Source organism: Chelonia mydas, chromosome 1 (genome assembly GCF_015237465.2).
Source record: "Chelonia mydas isolate rCheMyd1 chromosome 1, rCheMyd1.pri.v2, whole genome shotgun sequence".
In the NCBI taxonomy this organism is placed as follows: domain Eukaryota; kingdom Metazoa; phylum Chordata; order Testudines; family Cheloniidae; genus Chelonia; species Chelonia mydas.
In genome coordinates, this window is record NC_057849.1 from 298,174,349 (window position 1) to 298,195,384 (window position 21,036).

General features: G+C 44.5%; 1 protein-coding gene across 9 annotated transcripts in view; it reads left to right on the top strand.

The window, feature by feature from the left end:
• ZNF277 (zinc finger protein 277) overlaps positions 1 to 21,036 on the top strand; it is a 93,058-nt gene that overhangs the window by 20,617 nt on the left and 51,405 nt on the right. For 4 of the 9 annotated variants that reach the window (XM_037888668.2, XM_043549591.1, XM_043549573.1 and 1 more), the window contains one exon: positions 4,247 to 4,469. The exons of 3 other annotated variants lie outside the window; for them this stretch is intronic. In XM_037888668.2, coding sequence (XP_037744596.1) covers positions 4,247 to 4,469 — 223 coding nt within the window. Of the gene's footprint in view, positions 1 to 4,246; positions 4,470 to 15,101; positions 15,270 to 20,173; positions 20,343 to 21,036 lie in introns of those variants that run through there. 2 more of the 9 variants (XM_043549597.1, XM_043549602.1) reach the window with 2 other exon arrangements.

Genomic DNA, 21,036 nt, shown 5'->3' on the forward strand with positions numbered 1-21,036 from the left:
GCCATACCAGCTGTAATATTTGTAACTGTCTACCATACTTTGGACAAGTATCGGGGGTAGCCGTGTTAGTCTATATCCACAAAAACAACAAGGAGTCCGGTGGCACTTTAAAGACTAACAGATTTATTTGGGCATAAGCTTTCGTGGGTAAAAAACCACTTCTTCAGATGCATGGAGTGAAAATTACAGATGCAGGCATTATGTAATGACACATGTAGAGAAGGGAGTTACCTCACAAGTGTAGAACCAGTGTTGACAGGGCCAATTCGATCAGGGTGGATGTAGTCCACTCCCAAAAATAGATACTTAGAGGAATCTTGCCTGTTTGTCCTATCTAGTGAATTTATAAAGTGCAAGAGCAATAAAGAACTATTGTACAACTTACAAAAATATTTATTTCATACTCTGTGACACAGTAGAAAGACATAGATGGAAACTTGACACAGCCTGCAGTGATTATCCCCCATATTTTCAAAACATTGTTAACATTTTGTGCTTTGAAATTGGCGTCCTTCTTGAAAATTATTTTCTAGGTATATTTCTGAAGAATACAAATAAGGTAATATCTGAAATTTATTCAAACCTTTTGTTCCCTAAACTACAGTAGCAATTATGCTGTACCATAGTGATGCACGTCGGTGCATGTTATAATGAACTGCCATTTCCACTCACCATTTTATCCAGTTTGAATAATGATCATGGAAGATGGATTGATTTGAAATGGTAAAACCAACAGAGGTGTGAACTTCCTCTCTCTGTTCGCCTCCCCCTGAAAAAGCTCCAGTTGGCTCAGAATGCAGGAGCAGCTGACTTATAGATTCCCCAAGAGCCTACCCCCTCAATGTCTGTTCTCTGCCCTGGTTCTTCATTGAATGCAAAGCTTGAGTCCAGATTTCAGTCTTTGGAGGGTTTTTTAAAACCTGAGAGACCATCTCTTGCTCCATGAGCCTGACCCACATACACACACCGGCTGTATTGAGTGAGGAACAATCAAACTGTCAACCACAGGGGCAGTGCAAGAGACAGGGACTTCTCAGCAGCTAGCTCAAAATTGGAACTCACTTCCGTAAGAGATTACACCAGCTAAAATAAGTGCCTAAAATGCCAAACTCACATTTTCAATTTAGCTTTCCCACAACAACAGTAGTATTAATAGAGAAAAAAGAAATCCTGCTAATGGGAAAAAGAAAAGGAGAGAGACTGAGACATCTTGTTAACGTGCCTGGATAGGTTGGTGTTATGTGGTGTGAATATCTATATTAATCTTATTGGGATGTTCGTATGGAAACTACAAATAATAGGCTTTAGAGGTAGCAATAACAAACAAATTATTCTTTTGGAGAAAATGACACAGCAGTTCCTGAACCAACTGTAAAGAACTCTGTAACCAAGACAGAAGGCATTTGAGGTTTCTGAGTATAATTTCAGTGTGCCTGGGAGGGGAACGCTGCTGGGGAATTGTGGTAAAGGTTTTGGGAAGAAAATGAAAATATTTTCCTGACTATAAGGAATGGATGTTTTCCGCTAAGCTCGTAAAAACTAAATGAGGGATGCAGGGGGAGCTTTGTTAATAACAGCACCTCTCATACAAGGATGGCTAAATATTTCAGAGTTATTAATTGCTGCAATTAATCTTCACAGTTAACTGCCGTTAAAAAATCAGCAAGTGTTGTTATCCCTATTTAGTACAGGGTTGAGACCCCTGATTCGCCAGTTACAGTAAATGGAAACTGTTGATCCTTGGAACCTCTGAAAATCAGGCCCTAAGGCCTTGATTCAGCAATATAGGCAAGTTATGTGACAAACTTGACGCACATAGGAATATCCAGTGCAGGCAATGGGACTGCTCATAAACTTAGTTAGGCACTTGCTTAAATACCATGCTGAATTGGGGTCTGAGGTCACAAAGTGTATTGGTGGCAGCTGCAGTAATTGAACTCTAGTCCTAACTTCAGTCTCTGGTTTAACACTGTTCTTCAGACAATTTAAAAGTAAATAGATAGCTTTTAAGGGATTGACAAGAAGCTAAACTATTTAATACTGTCCAAACCATGACATCTTTAATATTAGTTTGCATGAGGAAGGTCAGCAAGAATCTAAACCTTTTTTTTTTTAAAGAAAAGAGTGGTTACTTCAATTTTTCTGCAGCACACCAAAAACCAATATGAGCTTGCTTTTGTTGCAAAAGGTAACTTGCGTTCACTTTAACCTGAGCTGTGCATATTCCTTATTATGACGTAGTTGGTGACGCTTGTGTGCTAACTGAGAAATAAACAAGAGGGAACTGTACCACTTTCTGACAAATCAGAAATAGAATATAAAAATCAAAAGTAACCAAATTGAGCATGGCGGAGGGAGGGAGAGTCCACATTTTTGGTGTGTAGGATTTTCCTATGTCAGGAAACTGGAACTCTGAGTTTCAATTTGGGGCGTTTGCTTGTAATTCTTCCTTTTGGGGGTGTGGGCAATGTTTGCCCACCCATATCGCCTCCCCCACTTCAGATAGATACCGTAGATGAAAACTGCCCTTCCTTTTCACACCTCTGCACAGTATTCTCAGGTAACATAGGCTCAACATTTGTTTTGGGGGTTTTTGGGGGAGATGGATAAGTGTTGCACAATTCCTGCATCACTGGTAGGAACCAATACAGGGAAGGGCCAGTGACTCCTCTGTATATCTCCATAATTCTGTTGTCATTTGATCAGATTTATTGAATTCTGAAAACATACATGATTCTTTACAAAGATATTGTCACAAGCAGGATATGGGCAGTCTGGCCTAGCAGGTGGAACTAGGAGTCAGGCCTAGTGGTCAGAGCCCAAGCCAGGAAGCAGGAGTCGAAGCTGGGAGTCAAAAGTGAGCTGAGATGCAGGTCTGTCACTATGATTGAGAGAGATGTATCTCATTGCACAGACACTTCCTGGAACTCTTCCTGGGCTGACATAGGGTTTGTGGACCAATCAGGGACCGTGAGGGAAGCAGTCAGTCCAACCTTCTGAGTGGGTACTTCCTGTACTGTTTATCTCCCAGAGGGTTTCTGTGACCATGCATGTGGCCCTACCATAGCTGTCAGGTAGTGGCACAGAGATACTGGTTGTCACCCAGACCCAGGTTTCAGTCCCATCCTTGCATAACCTTGATAAGTTGCCTCATGAATTTACAGTGTAAGGGCCCAAACTTGCAAAACTCTTATGGACATGAATAACCTTACTTACCTGAATAGACCCATTTAATGTAATGGGACTGGAATATTCAAGTAGGTAAAGTTATTCACATCCATAAGTTGTTTGCAAGTTTGGGCCCTAAGATAAACAAGGTAAACAATAGCCAGACCTAAAACCAAAGTTCAAGAAGAGGACAGCTGTGGAGAGATTATTGGAAAAAAGAAGGTAAGTAATGTTTATCGAAGAGTGATTGCAGCCCCTATTCCGGCTCCTCTTGGATATGTTGTTATGTTTTTGGTTGCACTTTTCCCCTCACCTGTTCATCTATGCACTCCCTATCCATGGCCCCACAAAGTCGCTGGACCTCCTTATCAACCTCCTCCTAGCCCTGGCCATCTACAAAACCAGGGAGAGGAGGTTGGCCGATGGGGTTTCCTGCAACTCTGGGGACTATTTCCACTCTTCAGTCTGTTCACGCATCTGGGCAGAGTTCCTTTTGGGTGGCGTCCGCTGGCTCCCTTGACACCTTCGAGGAGCAGTGGGCGCTGTCCAGGGTTCTCTGCTCATTGTCCCCGTTGGGTTCCCTTCATTTAGCCCTGCGACCTCACTCCTGTTCCTGTTATCTCCTTAGTTGTCCCCCGCAATTATTTGGAATCCCAGACCTATGGATCCTCCCCTTAGGGTGGGGGAGGGTCTTTTAGCAGTAGGCGGTCTTCTGCCCACCCACTTCCTGGATCCCAACAGGATCCAACCATCTGCATATGCTTGGCTTGACTGGACTGTCCCTTAGCTCGCCTCAGCCACTGGGCATTACATTTATTGAAATGAACTTAATTCGGCATTTATTGAAATGAACTTAATTCAGTTTCACTTAAGTATCTTTAGGAGTTTGTTGTATTAGAAAGGTAAATGTGAATGTATTATTGTGGAATTGTGTGTAGGGTCTGAAGGGGAGAGAGCTGGCTAATGTAAACCCTGGGAAATGTTATGACCTTTATATTATTTGAAACAATGTAAACTTTTATAGTGGATTTGCCAGGAAAACTCTAGAGGGAAGTGTATGCAAATGTAACTTCTCCAGTTACAGAAAAACCCAGCCTTTGGAGGCTATCCCCTGAGAAGAGATCCATTGTACCTAGTCTCAGATCAAAGACCCAGGCTGTACAAAGGAGAGACTAAACTTTTCATGAGTATGCTCGTCCTGAGCCAAGGCAGTTATGAGTGTGTGATCACAGGAAAACATTCTTGGTGGGGTTTAAGGACTTCACGTGCCAGAGCCATTGTTGGAGTTGGGCTGATCTCTGGTAAGCTTATTAGCATGTGCGTAGATTCTTTTATTGTTTTATGTATAATGCTTTTTAATTTAAGAATAAATGTGCTTGGTTAGAAAGAGCTGTGTGGTAATTTAACTGTGGGCAATTATGCTGTTTATAGCCTCTGAGGAAGGAAAGCAAAGCAGGCCTGCTGAGATGGTGTGATTTGCTGGGATATTCATAATGTATACAGGGAGCTTTGCATCCTGGAAGTACCCTGGTCAGGAGTAGGAGAGAGATGTGTCTCTCTACCCAAGAGAAGTGATGGGGAGAGGGAAGCTAGAAGCCTGAAATTGGGTACCCTTGCTGAACTATGAAGGGGGAATACAGGTTCAGGTGTTCTGAACTGTGATAGATGGTACAACAGTGTATCACGCTTGGAAATGGTTTGTCATGGCACATTTTGCACTATGACTTTGGAGCTATGAAAGGAGAAAATTTAAAAGCAAATATCTTTGATAATTAGCAAAACAGGAAAGAGAATATCTTCTATTTTAAAAGTAATAGGAGGATGTATTTTGAGTACAATACGTCTTAATTTTTTCCGGTATAAATGTATCTTAAGTATCAGTAATACATTGTTAATACTTTGAACGTTAAACTGATGTGGGTCTAATTCTCCACAGTCATGATGTTGTAAAACCAGAGTAACTCCACTGAATACAGTAGCATTACTTCAGATTTATTGAGAGCAGTTTAGCATTGTTTCCTATTTGCTCTCTACGGATCAGTTTCTGCGCTTAGCTACACTAGTGTAAATCCTAAGTAACTACCTTGATGTTAGTGGACTTATGGAACTCCAGATTTGCACAGTATTATTCTGTCTATAGAAGTATTTAACATACTATAAATGGAAGAATAGGAATGTTTGTGTATTGATTACAGTTGGGCTCATAATATTTATTTTAAAGACACATTTGTCAGTTTCATTTAAGGGTGAAACATGTACATAATATATATAATCTTAAGAGATCCCATGATATTTTGTTTTGACATGTATCTTTTGTCTATGTTGAGGTAGATTTTTTTTTTTTAATTAAAAAGAAAAAGTTATGACATGCATTGGCATGTGCAAGTCAACAAACTAGGCAGTAATATTAATAAATAGCATTTATATTTTAAATAGGGTCTTATTGGCGGGCACATTGGTTTTGTTTTATTTACTTCTAACAGTTTAAGATTTTTATTAATCAATTTTCCACCTCTTCCATTCACTTGTTCTCTGATGCCTCCACGCTGGTACCCATAGCAACACTTGTTAATGCTAATGAAACTGCAACATGTTAAGCTCCCCAACAGAGCAGCCCTGTTAAATATGGCTATTAAACACAGTTGTATTTCTGTTAGTTCCAGCTCCTGCTATATGGAAACTCTTTCCTGAGATATCAGGATTTGGTGACTTATTGCTCTTCTTATACCTGTCTGATTATGCCTGGAATGAAGTCTCCTATTAGGCTGTGGATGCTCCAGACTATGTACAATTTCTATAAAACTGACAAGGTTTAGCTGTAGGATGAAGTAATCTTTTGAAGTACTAATTTGCATTCAATGAAATGCTGCAGAGGGTAGAGGCTGATTGATCTTGGGGAAGCTAGGAGGTGTGTTGTCTCCTAGAGCACATGGACATTTTAACTAACTCCCACGTATCATTGATAGTGTTTTAATGAGCAGAAGTAATGGCCAAATAATCCTTCATGAGCTAAGACGGAATGGTAATTCAAGTTAATAGGAGTTGTCAAGGTTCCTTCCCTACTCTGAACTCTAGAGTACAGATGTGGGGACCTGCATGAAAAACCCCCTAAGCTTATTTTTACCAGCTTAGGTTAAAACTTCCCCAAGGTACGAACTATTTTACCTTTTGCCCTTGCACTTTATTGCTGCCACCACCAAGCGTCTAACAAATATATAACAGGGAAAGAGCCCTCTTGGAAACGTCTTTCCCCCCCCCCCCCCCCCCCCAAAAAAAAAAAAATCCTCCCAAACCCTACACCCCCTTTCCTGGGGAAGGCTTGATAAAAATCCTCACCAATTTGCACAGGTGAACACAGATCCAAACCCTTGGATCTTCAGAACGATGAAAAAGCAATCAGGTTCTTGAAGAATTTTAATTGAAGAAAAAGTAAAAGAATCACCTCTGTAAAATCAGGATGGTAAATACCTTCCAGGGTAATCAGATTCAAAACATAGAGAATCCCTCTAGGCAAAACCTTAAGTTACAAAAAGACACAAAAACAGGAATATACATTCCATTCAGCACAACTTATTTTATCAGCCATTTAAACAAAACAGAATCTAACGCATATCTAACTAGATTGCTTATTAGCCCTTTACAGGAGTTCTAAGCTGCATTCCTGCTCTGGTCCGGGCAAAAACAACACACAGACAGAGAGAACCCTTTGTTCCCCCCTCCCCCCCGGCTTTGAAAGTATCTTGTCTCCTCATTGGTCATTTTGGTCAGGTGCCAGTGAGGTTATCTTAGCTTCTTAACCCTTTACAGGTGAAAGGGTTTTTTCCTCTGGCCAGGAGGGATTTAAAGGTGGTTAGCCTTCCCTTTATATTCATGACAGGAGTGCTTGAGCTTTTTACAATAGCTAGCTGGGAAATTGTTCTGTGTATTGTGATTCTTTTTTCACTGAGAACATGTTTTTGATGTGCTGTTTGGATGGAGGGGGAATAGCATGCTGTGTGTGTAATTAGTTGTAAATAGTGTCGGGCAGTTGTTAATCATCTATCTTTGATACTCTGTAAAACAAAAAAGAAATCCTGTAACAAATGGAAAAGCTTTTTCAAGGGTATCACTATAAATTAAATGTAAGAACGTTGCTGTGCCAGTTCAGTATTAGCAAGTCAGCAGTAGAGAGAAGTTGTAATATGTATAAGACATATGTAGAGCCAATGTGTTTGCTAACCTATTATAGATTTTTTTTATTTTTTTCTGTCCCTTCTATTAAAGCTTTTAACGTAGCTATTTGTAGAAAAGTGTCTAATGCATAGGTTTGCATTTGGTGCCAACTTACTTTAGAGAATTTATTTAAATACTTTTGCTCGCAATGACAGACATTAATGTTCTCACTGTATAGAAAAGGATCGTTTTTCCACTACTTCAATAGATGTCTGTTGCTCTTATGTGAGGTGGTAGTTTTGGGGGGAGGGGCTGTTTAATGCGTCTGGGGTTTTTTTGGTTTTGTTTTCCTCTGCTCTTACCTTGTGCCCATTGTGGTAACTCATTTTACTTACCTGTGTCTTTTGTTGCATTCATTTTTATTTTAGGGTCATTTCAAGTTCTCCTACTAATCTCCTCATGATATTAACCAGCTGTATTAATGAGATAATAAGCTAGGCTTGTTGCTCATGAATTGATTTATTCAACTGCTGAATTTAATTAGAAAGACACTAAACATTCCAGCAGATGTTCTTATTTGGTTTCATTATACTTGTGTTCTCACACAGGGGTTTATAAATATATACTGTACACCTCTATTTACATAATATACACTTAAACCTAAAACCTTAGTGTACCAGAAATAACAAAATATTGACATTATGTGATTATGTAGTCCAGTGGTTCTCAACCAGGGATATGCATACTCTTGTACGCAGAGGTCTTCCAGGGGGTACATCAGCTCCTATAGATCTGTGCCTAGGCTTACAACAGACTACATAAAGAGCACTAGCAAAGTCAGTAGAAACAAAAATTTCATAGAGACAATGACTTGTTTTATACTGCACTATATACTAGACACGCAAGTACTGAAATGCAAGTACAATATTTCTATTCCAATTGATTTATTTTATAACTATATGATAAAAATGGGAAAGTAAGCAATTTTTCAGTAATGGGAGCCAAAGAATCTGATGCTTTACTCCCTTGCTCCTCATCTGACCTTTAACCCTTGAGCAATTAGGTGTAAATTGCTACCAAAGCTGAATTAGGCACTCTGTGCACACCAGTGGCAGTGTTTTACACTCAATTTGTACAGGTCTAAATGACTACACCGTGGAGAATCAGGCCTGGTGTGTAAGCTCTGAAAGGAGTGTGGCTGCTCCAGTATCTTTGGCTCTTCCCATTAGCTAAAGGAGCTGGTGTCCACACTTATGCGCTTAATGAGTAAAAACTAATGGAGAGGCAAATGGTGTAACTGAGCCCTGGTCTACACTACGGGGTTAGGTCGAATTTAGCCGTGTTAGGTCGATTTTAAAATGGATGTATCCACACAACCAACCCCGTTCCGTCGACTTAAAGGGCTCTTAAAATCGACTTCTGTACTCCTCCCCGGCGAGGGGAGCAGGGCTAAAATCAACCTTGCTGGGTCGAATTTGGGGTAGTGCGGACGCAAATAGACGGTATTGGCCTCCGAGATTTATCCCAGAGTGCTCCAATGTGACCGCTCTGGACAGCACTTTGAATCCAATGCACTACCCAAAGAATGTTTTCCCTAGGAGATTATCAGATATACAAAGGAAAACAAAACATGGCAAGGTTAGTGTTCTCCCTCATTGGAAACATGCAACATATCCTTCCATATACAGAGTCTATTCTTCTTGGCCTCCGTAACACAATGGGAGCGGTTGCACACAAGACTTGACTCTAGGTCACAAGTGTATGCTGCAGTTCTGTGGCTAATTCTTACTTTGGGTATGTCTACACTACAAAATTAGGTCAATTTTATAGAAGTTGATTTTTAGAAATAGATTTTATACAGTCAATTGCGTATGTCCACACTAAGTGCATTAAGTCTGTGGAGTGCGTCCTCACTACCGTGGCTAGCATCGACTTATGGAGCGGTGCACTGTAAGTAGCTATCCCACAGTTCCCGCAGTCTCCGCCGCCCATTGGAATTCTGGGTTAAGCTCCCAATGCCTGATGGGGCAAAAACATTGTCGCGGGTGGTTTTGGGTATATGTTGTCGGTCACCCCTCCTTCCGTGAAAGCAATGGCAGGGAATTGTTTCGTGCCTTTTTTCCATGCAGACGCCATATCACGGCAAGCACTGAGCCCGCTCAGTTTACCGTCACAGCGGCTGTTGTGTCCTGGGTGCTGCTGTTAGCAGACGGTGCAGTAGGACTGCTAACCGACGTCATCCACCGCTTCCACGGCAACTCTGCTCCTGTGCAGATGCCATGCCACGGCAAGCATGGAGCCTGCGCAGCTCACCATCACCGCTGCTGTTGGGAGCATTGTAAACACCTTGTGCATTATCCTGGAATATGTGCAGAACCGGGCTAAGAGATGCCAGCACAAGGAGGATTTGATGAGGACATGGACACACAAGTTCCTGAAAGCATGGTCTATGGCAATTGGGACATCATGGCGGTAGTGGGGCTGGTTGATACAGTGGAACGCCGATTCTGGGCCAGGCGAACAAGCACAAACTGGTGGGACCGCATAGTGTTGCAGGTATGGGATGATTCACAGTGACTGACTGCAAAACTTTCGCATGCGTAAGGCCACTTTCCTGGAACTCTGTGAGTTGCTTTCCCCCACCCTGAAGCACAGGAATACCAAGATGAGAGCTGCCCTGACAGTTGAGAAGCGAATGGCGATAGCCCTGTGGAAGCTTGCAACGCCTGACTGCTACCGGTCAGTTGGGAATCAATTTGGAGTAGGCAAGCCTACTGTGGAGGCTGCTGTGATCCAAGTAGTCAATGCAATCATTGACTTTCTGTTATCCAGGGTAGTGACTCTGGGAAATGTGCAGGTCATAGTGGATGGCTTTGCTGCAATGGGGTTCCCTAACTGTGGTGGGGCGTTAGATGAAACGCATATCCCCATCTTGGCACCGGATCACCTTGCCAACTAGTACATAAACCGCAGGGGGTACTTCTCAATGGTGCTGCAAGCACTGGTGGATCACAAGGGACGTTTCTCCGACATCAACGTGGGATGGCCGGGAAAGGTGCATGATGCTCGCATCTTTAGGAACTCCAGGCTGTTCGAGCAGCTGCAAGAAGGGACTTACTTCCCAGACCAGAAAATAACCATTGGGGATGTTGAAATGCCAATAGTTATCCTTGGGGACCCAGCCTACCCCTTGCTCCCATGGCTCATGAAGCCTTACACAGGCAGCCTGGACAGTAGTGAGGAGCAGTTCAACTATAGGCTGAGCAAGTACAGAATGGTGGTAGAATGTGCCTTTGGACGTTTAAAAGCTCTCTGGTGCTGTTTGCTGACTAGGTCAGACCTCAGCGCAACCAACATTCCCATTGTTATTGCAGCTTGCTGTGTGCTCCATAATATCTGTGAGAGTAAGGGGGAGACATTTATGGTGGGGTGGGAGGTTGAGGCAAATCACCTGGTGTCCGATTTTGAGCAGCCAGACTCCAGGGCGATTAGAAGAGCACAGCTAGGCGCACTGCGAATCAGAGAGGCTTTGAAAACCAGTTTCATGACTGGCCAGGCTACGGTGTGACTGCTGTGTGTGTTTCTCCTTGGTGCAAACACACCCCCCTTGGTTGATTTTTAATTCTTTGTAACCAAACCACCCTCCCTCCCTCCCCCCTTCGAAATAAAGTAACTATTGTTTTGAAACCCTGCATTCTTTCTTTATTAATTAAAAAAAAGTGAGATAACTGACAAGGTAGCCTGGGTGGGGTGGGGGAGGAGGGAAGTACAAGGCCACATTGATTTGTAGTATGGCTACAAAAAGCAAAACTGTTTGAATGACAGCCTTCTGTTGCTTGGGCCATCCTCTGGAGTGCAGTGGCTGGGTGCCTGGAGCCACCACCACCCCCCCCTCCTGTGTTCTTGGGCATCTGGGTGAGGAGGATATGGAACTTGGGGAGGAAATCAGGCGGTTATACAATGGATGCAGTGGGGGTCTGTGCTCCTGTTGGCTTTTCTGCAGCTCCACCAGACGCTTCATCATGTCCGTTTGCTCCCCCATTAGCCTCCGCTCTTCGCGCTCCTGCCTCCGCTCTTCGCGCTCACTTAATGCTTTCCTGGCCTCTAACACTGAATGCCTCCATGCATTAGGCTGTGCCCTATCAGTGTCGGAGGACTGCATGAGCTCGGAAAACATGTCATTGCGAGTGCGTTTTTTTCCGCCTTCTAATCTGCAATAACCTCAGGGACGGAGATGATAGGGGGAGCATAGAAACATTTACACCTGGCGGAGAGATAAAAAGGGAGAGTAAAATTTAAGATGATACATTTCTGAGAACAAAAGGGAGACTCTTTTTCACAGTGAATCAAGCAATTCACAACAGACAGCACATGTGCTTTAGGCACAAGGTCGCATTTTTGACTTTTATATTGAGCGCCTGCCAGTATGGTGACACATCACACACAGCTGGGCAACAGAATTCGGTTTCCAGGCAGCCATGGTAAGGCAGAGGGTACGCGGGGTTGGCTTCTTACGTATAACATGTGGGAATGGTTTCAAACTTCTGCGCCATCCTTTCCCATAGCAAGCAATGGGTTGGGTTGGGTTTAACATTTAAAAGGAGGGGCTGTGTTTTTGGGGAGAATGTGCAGCACACACCTGCCCCCACCCCACCTCGTGGCTATTCTTTGGGATGATCCCTTCATCCCTCCCACCGCTGCGTGGCTTTTCTCCGGGATGATCCCTTTTAGCCAAGCGCAAACAGCCCAGTGTGAACGGGGTGCTTTTCCTGTTCCCTTACAAAAATTCCCCTATTTCAACCAGGTGACCATGAATGATATCACTCTCCTGAGGCTAATACAGAAAGATATAGACTGAATGTTGCTTGAATGCAACCAAAACCCAGGACCATTTGCTGCCATGCTTTGTGCTACAGTGATTCCAAGATACTTGCTACTGGCATGCTGTGGTAAAGTGTCCTACTGTGGTTGAAGAAATAAGGCAGCCCTCCCCAGACACCTTCTGCAAAGGCTTTCAGAGTACCTCCAGGAGAGCTTCATGGAGATGTCTGGGGATAGAGCGGGAATCTTCCAGTGACGTGAACAGACTTTTCCAGTAGCTGTACTGGCCACGAAAGCATCCCAATTCTTCAGGGCAAATCAAACGTTAAACACTATTGCTTTTAAACCCTGTACTCTAGTTACAAATGTGCACTCACCGGAGCTGCCTTCTCCGGCTTCAGAGTCGGGTATTCCGCCTTGGGAGGGTATTGGCTCCAGGGTGATGAAAAGGTCCTGGCTGCCGGGGAGAACAGATTCACCACTTGCCTGCTGCACATTCTCTTCCTCCTCCTCCTCCTCATCCACAAAATCCTCCTCCCTGTTGCGTGAGACTCCCCCATTCCAGGTGTCCATGGACAGTGGTGGGATAGTGGTAGGATCCCCTCCAAGAATGCCATGCAGCTGATTATAGAAGCAGCATGTATGGGGGTCTGACCCGGAGCACCCGTTTGCCTCCTTTGTCTTTTGGTAGGCTTGCCTGAGCTCCTTAACTTTCATGCGGCACTGCTGTGTGTCCCTGTTGTAGCCTCTCTCCACCATGCCCTGTGAGATTTTGGTAAATATATTGGCATTTCTTCTTTTTGCTCGGCGTTCTGCTTGCACAGATGCTTCTCCACATACAGCAATCAGCTCCAGTGGCTCCCTTTCGGTCCATGCTGGAACTGTTTTGCGATTCTGCGGGGACAGCATGGTCACCTAGGCTGCTGAGCTTGCCACGCTTACCAAATAGGAAACGAAATTCAAAATTTCCTGGGGTTTTTCCTGTGTACCTCGCTAGTGCATCAGAGTTCAAAGTGCTGTCCAGAGCGGTCACGTTGGAGCACTCTGGGATAGCTCCCGGAGGCCAATACTGTCGATTTGCATCCGCACTACCCCAAATTCGACCCAGCAAGGTCAATTTTAGCGCTACTCCCCTCGCCAGGTAGGAGTACAAAAGTCTTGGTTAAGAGCCCTTTAAGTCAACGGAACAGAGTTGGTTTAAAATCTACCTAAAGCGGCTAAATTCGACCTAACCCCGTAATGTAGATAAGGGCTTTAACTGACAAATAAGTAGAAAATGCTTAAAGACTTTACCATTTGCAGCTGACCTTCTCTTGAGTGATGAATTCCTGCCTGTTTTCTACTATTTCAGATCTACAGCCATAAAATCACCTGATTGTAATAGGTATCACTCATAATTTAGTGTGGGATTACACAGGCAGAATACCTTGTCTGGAACACTTGATATAAAACACCCATATACTGTAATAAGTGATCTTTTTTTTTTTTTTAATCTGCATAATGGTTTTTACTTAGTCTGATTGGAACTAAAAATGTTCCAGTAAGGAAAATGAATTAACTTTCTTACAGCTGTTGCACCATTTGCAGGTCAGGTTTGGCTATTCTCTATAGCTTTTGCTCAAGGTAAACTGAACCCAAACTATCACTTCCTTCCGGTGGCGGATTACCATACAATGCCAGGGCCCTTGGCCAATTGGGGAGCCCCCGCAAGCCGGAACTCCAGCCCTTCCCCCGTGCCTCCTCTCCCTCCCCCTGGGGCCCCACCACCCTGCTCCTCCTCCTCCTTCCCCCTTGAGACCCCACCCCCTGGCCAGACCAGATGGATGCAGGAGCTGTGTGGTCGGGTGAGCAGTGAGCATATTCCTCCTCTGCGGAGCGCCTCCCAGCCCCTCTCCCCCATGCGGAGCTTCCCCCCACCCCTGACTCCCTCTCCTTTTCCCTCCCTCCGCCATGGAGCTGTCCCCCAACCCCCCCTTTTCCCTCCTCCCTCCTTCCCAGAGCTGCCCCCTACCCAGCTCCTCTCCTTCCCCTTATTTTACACATGGGTATAGTGAAACACACAAAGGTTAAGTGAATTGCCTGCAGTTAAGCACAAACAGAATCAGGTATCACTGCTAGTTGGAGACCAGCAGTCAGGACTCTTGAGTTCTCTAACACAACCACTAGACAATACTGTTTTAACAGAAAACCTCATGTCTTAGTTAGTACAATATTTGGCACTTAGGCAGAGTTCTCTGGCATAATGCTGTATTATGTATACAGACAGCTGCAGCTGTCCACTCTCACTCACCTGAACCTACAGGCTCCAAAACTACTGCCACAAGTGTCAGCAGGGTTATTCATTCAGAACCAAACAATTTATTGACAAGATGACATCTTTAAGATGGCCACATTTTTAGTGCACTGAACAGTTTATTTTCATTCATATTTATTTCTGTGCTGCCCGGGCAGCTGTGGGGAGCCCCAGACCCTCCACCTGTCCTGGGTGAGGAGCTGGAGTGCCCAAAAGCAGCCTCCGGCCTCGGTCCCTGCGCTCCAGGGCGCACCATCCAGGACAGATGGAGGGTCCGGGGCTTCCCCCAGCAGCCCAAACTCACTGGGCAGCTCTTACTATGGCCTGACTTCCAGCCAGGCCAGGAAGCAGGGCCATGGGGGGAGGGGGAAAAGCAAGTGGTGGGGCTCTGGGAGCGCATGGGGGGGGGGTCCCCAATGTTCTTTGTGCCCTGGGCCCCAATAAATCTTAATTCGCCTCTGCCTCCTTCCTCTGGTTCTTCTCTTATTACTACTTATTGTAGTGCCCACAAGTTCCAGGTGGGGATCGGGTCCCATTGTGCTAGTAGTGTGCATACATATAACAAAAAGACAATCCCAGAGAAGCTACAATCTAACTCTTGTTTCTACAGATCAGGGATCGGCAACCTTTGGCACACGGCCTGTCAGGGAAATCCGCTAGCGGGCCAGGACGCTTTGTTTACCTGCAGCATCCGCAGGTTCAGCCGATCGCAGCTCCCACTGGGTGCGGTTTGCCGTTCCAGGCCAATGGGGGCTGCAGGAAGCGGCGTGGGCCGAGGGATGTGCTGTCTGCCCACTGTGTTGCAGGAAGGAAACCCCACCAGCTGGATGACTTGGTAGAAACTCTACAGCCATGGAGTTTTCCCATTATTCTGAATTGGAGGGGAAGGGGGGAGTATTTCTATTTCCGGGCTTGTCTTCAGCCATGTGTTGAAAAGGGGAAACTGGGGGGCCAGTTCTTTACCACAGTTCTTTAGCACAGCCACAGCTTCAAGCACTTCTGCTATTTTCTATAGATTAAACAACTGGTGGATGGCACCCATTAGTGCCTTCCATATAACAATACTCCCATCTCAGCTCTGCCTGTCCTCCCAATAGAGTTTAGTATGTCAACATGCTGAATGACTTGTGTCCCAGCCAGAAAAAAGGAATAATGGGAAGCATAGGGGTATGCATACAGACCCTGGCATGGTGAGCAGATCTAGTCTGGCTTGAGGAGTGGAGTGGGGCACGCAGAACCCCTGATGGGGGGAGAGATTAGGGGACCCTGGTTTGTGGTGGGGGGTAAGACAGAGCCCCTGGCATGGGAGCCCTGCTGTGGATGAAGGAGGGGATGGGGGACATGGAGTGAGGGATCAAGGAAGCACACAGCCCCTGCTGTTAGGAGGGTCAAAGGGGAATCCAGGTATGGGGAGAATGGGAGTGCACACAGTTCCTGCCATTGAGGGGGATGGGGGGGCGTATGAAGAAAGTGGGAATGGGGGTGCACGCAGCTGCTGATGTGGCAGGAGAGTGGTATAGGAGGGGGAAGTGGGGATCACACAGAACCCCTGGCAGGGGGAAGACTGGGGGGAGTAGCAGGGGTCCCTGAAAAGCAGGGGGATGAGAGGATGGCAAACAGGGAGCTGTGGGGCAGTGGAGAATAGAGGGCTGCAAAGAGCCCCTGGTGTGTGCAGTAAGACCAGCTGACACACGCTTCAAAATGTGCGACACCCTGCCCCTTGCCTCAGTCTACAGTTCTCTAACAGCTCTTTTATAATAAGGTGACCCCGCTGGAACCACATTTGGAACAGTAGTTTGAGCTTTGAATAATATTTATTTGTACTACTATGTGTGTGCCCTGTGGTGGTTACATTTTAATCCATTTAAGCACTGTGCTGAAGGCTGTAGAGTTTTGATCTGTACTACCTATTTATTCTGCTGCTCAATGTTTTGCTGCAGAGAAGTACCAAGGATATTTTCATGTAATTTATCTCTAGTTACCTTCCTTTATTTTCCTCTGCACTAAATTCCATAAACTACTTCAGTTGCCCATGCTTCTAGTCTAGCACTCTACTTTTAATTACCTTTCGTCTGTATAGTCTACTCTTCCAGTTACATATCAGCATATTTGTTCACCTGTGTTTCTTGCCTCCTGCAATTCACTGATATAACAAGATGAACATCACAGTTAGTGATCCCTTTGGCACACCACAGATCACCTCCCTCCAACCCAGATGGTTGCCACTCATAAGTATCCATTGTTCTCAGTAACAAGGTCAGTTCCTTGTCCATGTCAAGAACTCTCTCTCTCCCTCATGTTAATGTATCTTTTTAAACAGGTTTGTTGTGATGGAGTTGATCAGGTAAGAGTCCAGATAAATAAATGGCCAAGCTGTTGAAATACGGCATTCCAACAGATCCAACTCAGAGGAGAACAAATCAGTAGTCTGCCCACCCTAGACACAAATTAACTGGCTGACAAACTATCTTCTTTAGCTCTATTGACATCAGTGAGAATCAGCAGCTGCAGAGGAAATGGAATTGCTCTGCCTTCCTCCACAGAAACAGGTCACTGATTTTGCAGGCTCTAATACTGTAAGGATTCACAAACCTTAGAAACTTTCATGCTGCAGGTAGAATCACTATTTTTGGTCAGGAAAGCAGAGCTTATTCCTTGTTAGTCTGCAGAGCCAGAAAGGGCAGATAAATGCACAGAGAGCAAACTAGAAACGCTGCTCCATTTAATGTAGACACTGTTGTCCCTAAAAGAATGAAAACTACAATATGAAAACATTGGTACTGCTCCAACTCGGCTATGAAAAAGATTGAGGAGGATGAGGCAGAGATGGGCTGACATGCAGGTAAATTATACTCCAAAGTTTCTTTCTTATTATTACTTCAGAATAGAATTAGGCTAGCTATGCTGTTGCTCCTAGGGATGTTATAGTGTATGTGTTTGCATTCTTACAACCACACAGCACAGGACAAATTGTATCATGGGAGCTGAATTCAATGCATATTCACTGTCAGTCTTTTTTCAGCCACACTTGTTGGTGCATTCCCAGAAAGTTTGGGCTTTTTGAACATCATGAGTCAGAAAAAAAAAATAAAAAAGCAAAATATAAACTCTTGCCAGTTTGCCATTACTAAAAGGACAGATTGTCCACAATCCCAGATTCCAATTTACTTTAGGATTATGCAATCACTAGCTATTTATTGTGCAGGCCAAAATTTGTCACTCATAAGCCTAAGGGACCTTCACTCATGTCATCAGGAAGTAGTATTAGTCTTGTTAATTACACTTCTCCAATCCACCCAGAGATTTTCAGATAAAAGGTGCTCTGTATTATGTAAGAGTAAAGTGCTGGGTTAAAGCAAGTTTTCTTTGAGATAAATACATCTATTAATTTCTGAATCATCAAGAGAGCTTCACAAATACAGCTGCATCATTTTCCAGTGTGCTGTTCCTGCAGTAGTGTGAATCACAAAGAGAAAATGGTTTGTTCCCTCTTCCCCTGCCCGTCCAGCTGAACAAGTTGTAAAGTTGGCTTCAGGCCAAAAGGGTCAAGAAGACTGCTTGATTTTGCCAGAACACAGGAGCTGTGTCTGATTTACTTAACTTTGCTTTCTAATGTTCATGTGCTTAAAGCCTACGGTCTGTGTATCTTTGAAACTGGTGTTCTTCTGTAATGAAGATTTCTTTGGAAAATTAGTGCTACGGTTTTTTTTTTAGTTCCAAGCCAATGGAACTTATTGAGATGTCCTTTATTGAGTTAAACTCATAGGGCCTGCTGCTATAGGCCTCAGTTGCTGTATTATCAGGCTTCTGTGAAGGTACACTTATTTACACCAGCAGAGGATCTGGCCCATCATCCCATTGACGATAAATTTTGGGCATGCTGGCCCTGCAGAACACCACTAATCTGCTGTGGGACAAGGAGGAGAGGCAGCCCTTCTTCAAGTCCAGTCCATCCACCTACTGAGAGCAATCCATGAACTCCAAACCCCCATGAACCAGGAGGTGGTCAGTCGTTGACTTAGCCCTGAATAAATGATTAACTGTGCTCTTGTTCCCGTTCGCTATTGTACAAAACTGGGCCATTGGAAATAGTGATGCCTTATTACCGGCTTTGCCCATTACTTTGTGTTATGCTCATTTTTTAGGGTTACTCTTCTGGGGGTGAGGGGGCAGTTCTGTCTTCTATCAGTGTACTGCTTGTGTCACTTGTGTTCTCATGTGGAGCTCTACTTCTTCCTGCTGCAAGTTCCCTCCCAGTGGAGCTATCGTGCAGGACCTAGGTTCTCTAGGGCTGGGTTCTTCCAGCCCCAGAATCAGACTCACGCACACACACACACACACTTTAACAGAACGTGTCTGAGAGGCCTGGGCTAATCAGCACTCCCAATCTGACCCCTTATATGTCCCTGGACGCAGCAGGCTGGGTGGAGCAGCACCTCCAAGCTGCCAGCCTCCTATGCCATGGGCACCAAACAGGAATAGAGTTCGCCTGAGCATGCTGGGTTGAGCAGTACTTTCCATCTGCCACCCTCATACGCCCCTGGATTCAGCAGGCTGGGTTGAGCAGCACTTCCATGCTGCCACCCTCATAGGTCCCAGGTTCAGCATGTCCCTATCCCAATTTTCACATTACGATTGTTCTGGTAGTAACCCACTTGATGAGCAAACCTCACAGGGTTTTTGGGCACTGCAGGGATCTTTTAGCTTAGGTACGAGGAGCGTTGCTACAGAGCGAATGAGGAAACCGAAAAAACCCACAGGGGGGGCGGGGGGGAGAGAAGCAACCAGCTTAATCCTGAAAGTTATTTATTGCCAGGTAATAACCATAGGGGAGCCAAACAAATGAAACAGTTATAATATTAAATCTAACTTAAATTTGAGTATAAAAGTCAGGTTTAGAAAACTATAGCTGATCAAACCAATCAGGGTCAGAAGGTTATACCTAGAGAGAGAGAGAGCTGGATTGTCACCACTGCATGAAAAGCTTTAATCAATTGGGGGTCCGGAGTATTGGAGACAGGTAGAGCCCCCAGCACGATCAGTCAGGAGAAGATGAAGTCCTCAGGGAACTGATTCAGATTTTGGATCCAGGCATCAGGACATTAGCTTGAGCATGGTTAAGGGTTTTTGTAGAGAAACAACAATGGTTCAAGGGAGAGCACTAGATTTGTTTATGTGTAAACTGGTGGCTCAAGGGAGTATACCAAAGTTGTTTTGTTCGGGCTAGACAATGGGAGCTGATCATTCCTGGCTATGGGTGGTGTTCCTTTGTGGGAGCTCACAGTGCAATTAGGGAGCTTCACTATTTTGGATACCAATAAAGGATTTATTACTAGAATTGGTTTGATAACTACTGAGCTGGGTGTATGCAGGTGTGGGTTCATTAACACCTGGAGCAGAGATCCACTGTCATGCAGTGCTTCCCAGAGTTCTGTGCGGTTCTTGCCTTGGAATCTCTGTTCTCCATTTTGTATGCTAATGGAGATGCCTCCTTGTCCCATCTTGGATGCAAATGAGGCTAGGGGAGTTTCCTTAATCCTGTCATCCTTATCCCAGGTGTTTAGGTATGTCTCCCACTACCTTTTCATTGCTTTTTGTAAGTTTTTCTTCTGATAGGTTTTGGTTCAAGTAGAGTGTGGGGGGAGGAAGGTCTTTCATGACTCAGACAGGCTGGGTGCTGCACCCTGGTTCCCCAAGAACACAGAGCTGATAGGTAATACTTAATATGTGGGTCATAACAGCTCCTTTCCCAGCACGTGCACAGCTGAGAAATATTTCAGCAGATCCAGCTCCTCCAGTGGAGGCCTCTCCATCAGCAAAAACCACATCTGTGCGACAAGAAACGTTTTGAGTCAAACTAACAGATGCCTGGTGGAACAAGGCAAATTATTTATATAATCATACAAAAGTGAGTGAGTGTTAAAAGGTTCCTGTGAACAAGAAATGGTCTGTACTAACAGGGATAAATCCACATGCAAAAACAGCCCACCCTGTACAATTTAACCTTTTTATTATCAGGTTATTATTATAACCTGAGGAAAACCTGAGGAAGAGTTCGAAAGCTCGTCTCTCTCACCAACAGAAGTTGGTCCAATAAAAGATATTACCTTACCTACCTTGTCAACCTAACACAGAGGCATCCCTCACACACACCAGCATGTGGGCTAGTTTCTGAGAAAATAAAGTGGGTCCAACTTATGGGAAGAAACTTCCCTGCATTAATAACTAACACACATATCACCCAGACCATACTACATGACACATACATCCTGCCTTAATGTCAGTCATGGATCACAGTTAGAGCTGGTTCCCCTGTGCTGTCAGAGCCTCATCAACCCACTCTAGAAGTGGTGCCATTGGCTGGCTTTGAGGAAGAAACATTTGGTGGCCTTGCTAATAAATCTGCTCCTTGCTGTTGTTGGCGGAAGCCATGTTAAAGCAACAAAAGCTGTTTTCCCTTGCTCCTGATTCTACCTACACTGCTTACGAGTCCTCCATACAAAATAGGTTTTTGAAAGAATGTTGGTTTATTTAAGATTATTTTGGAGATTAAAGGAGAAATTGAAGTCCGACAAAGATTTTTTTGTTTTTGTTTTTGTTTC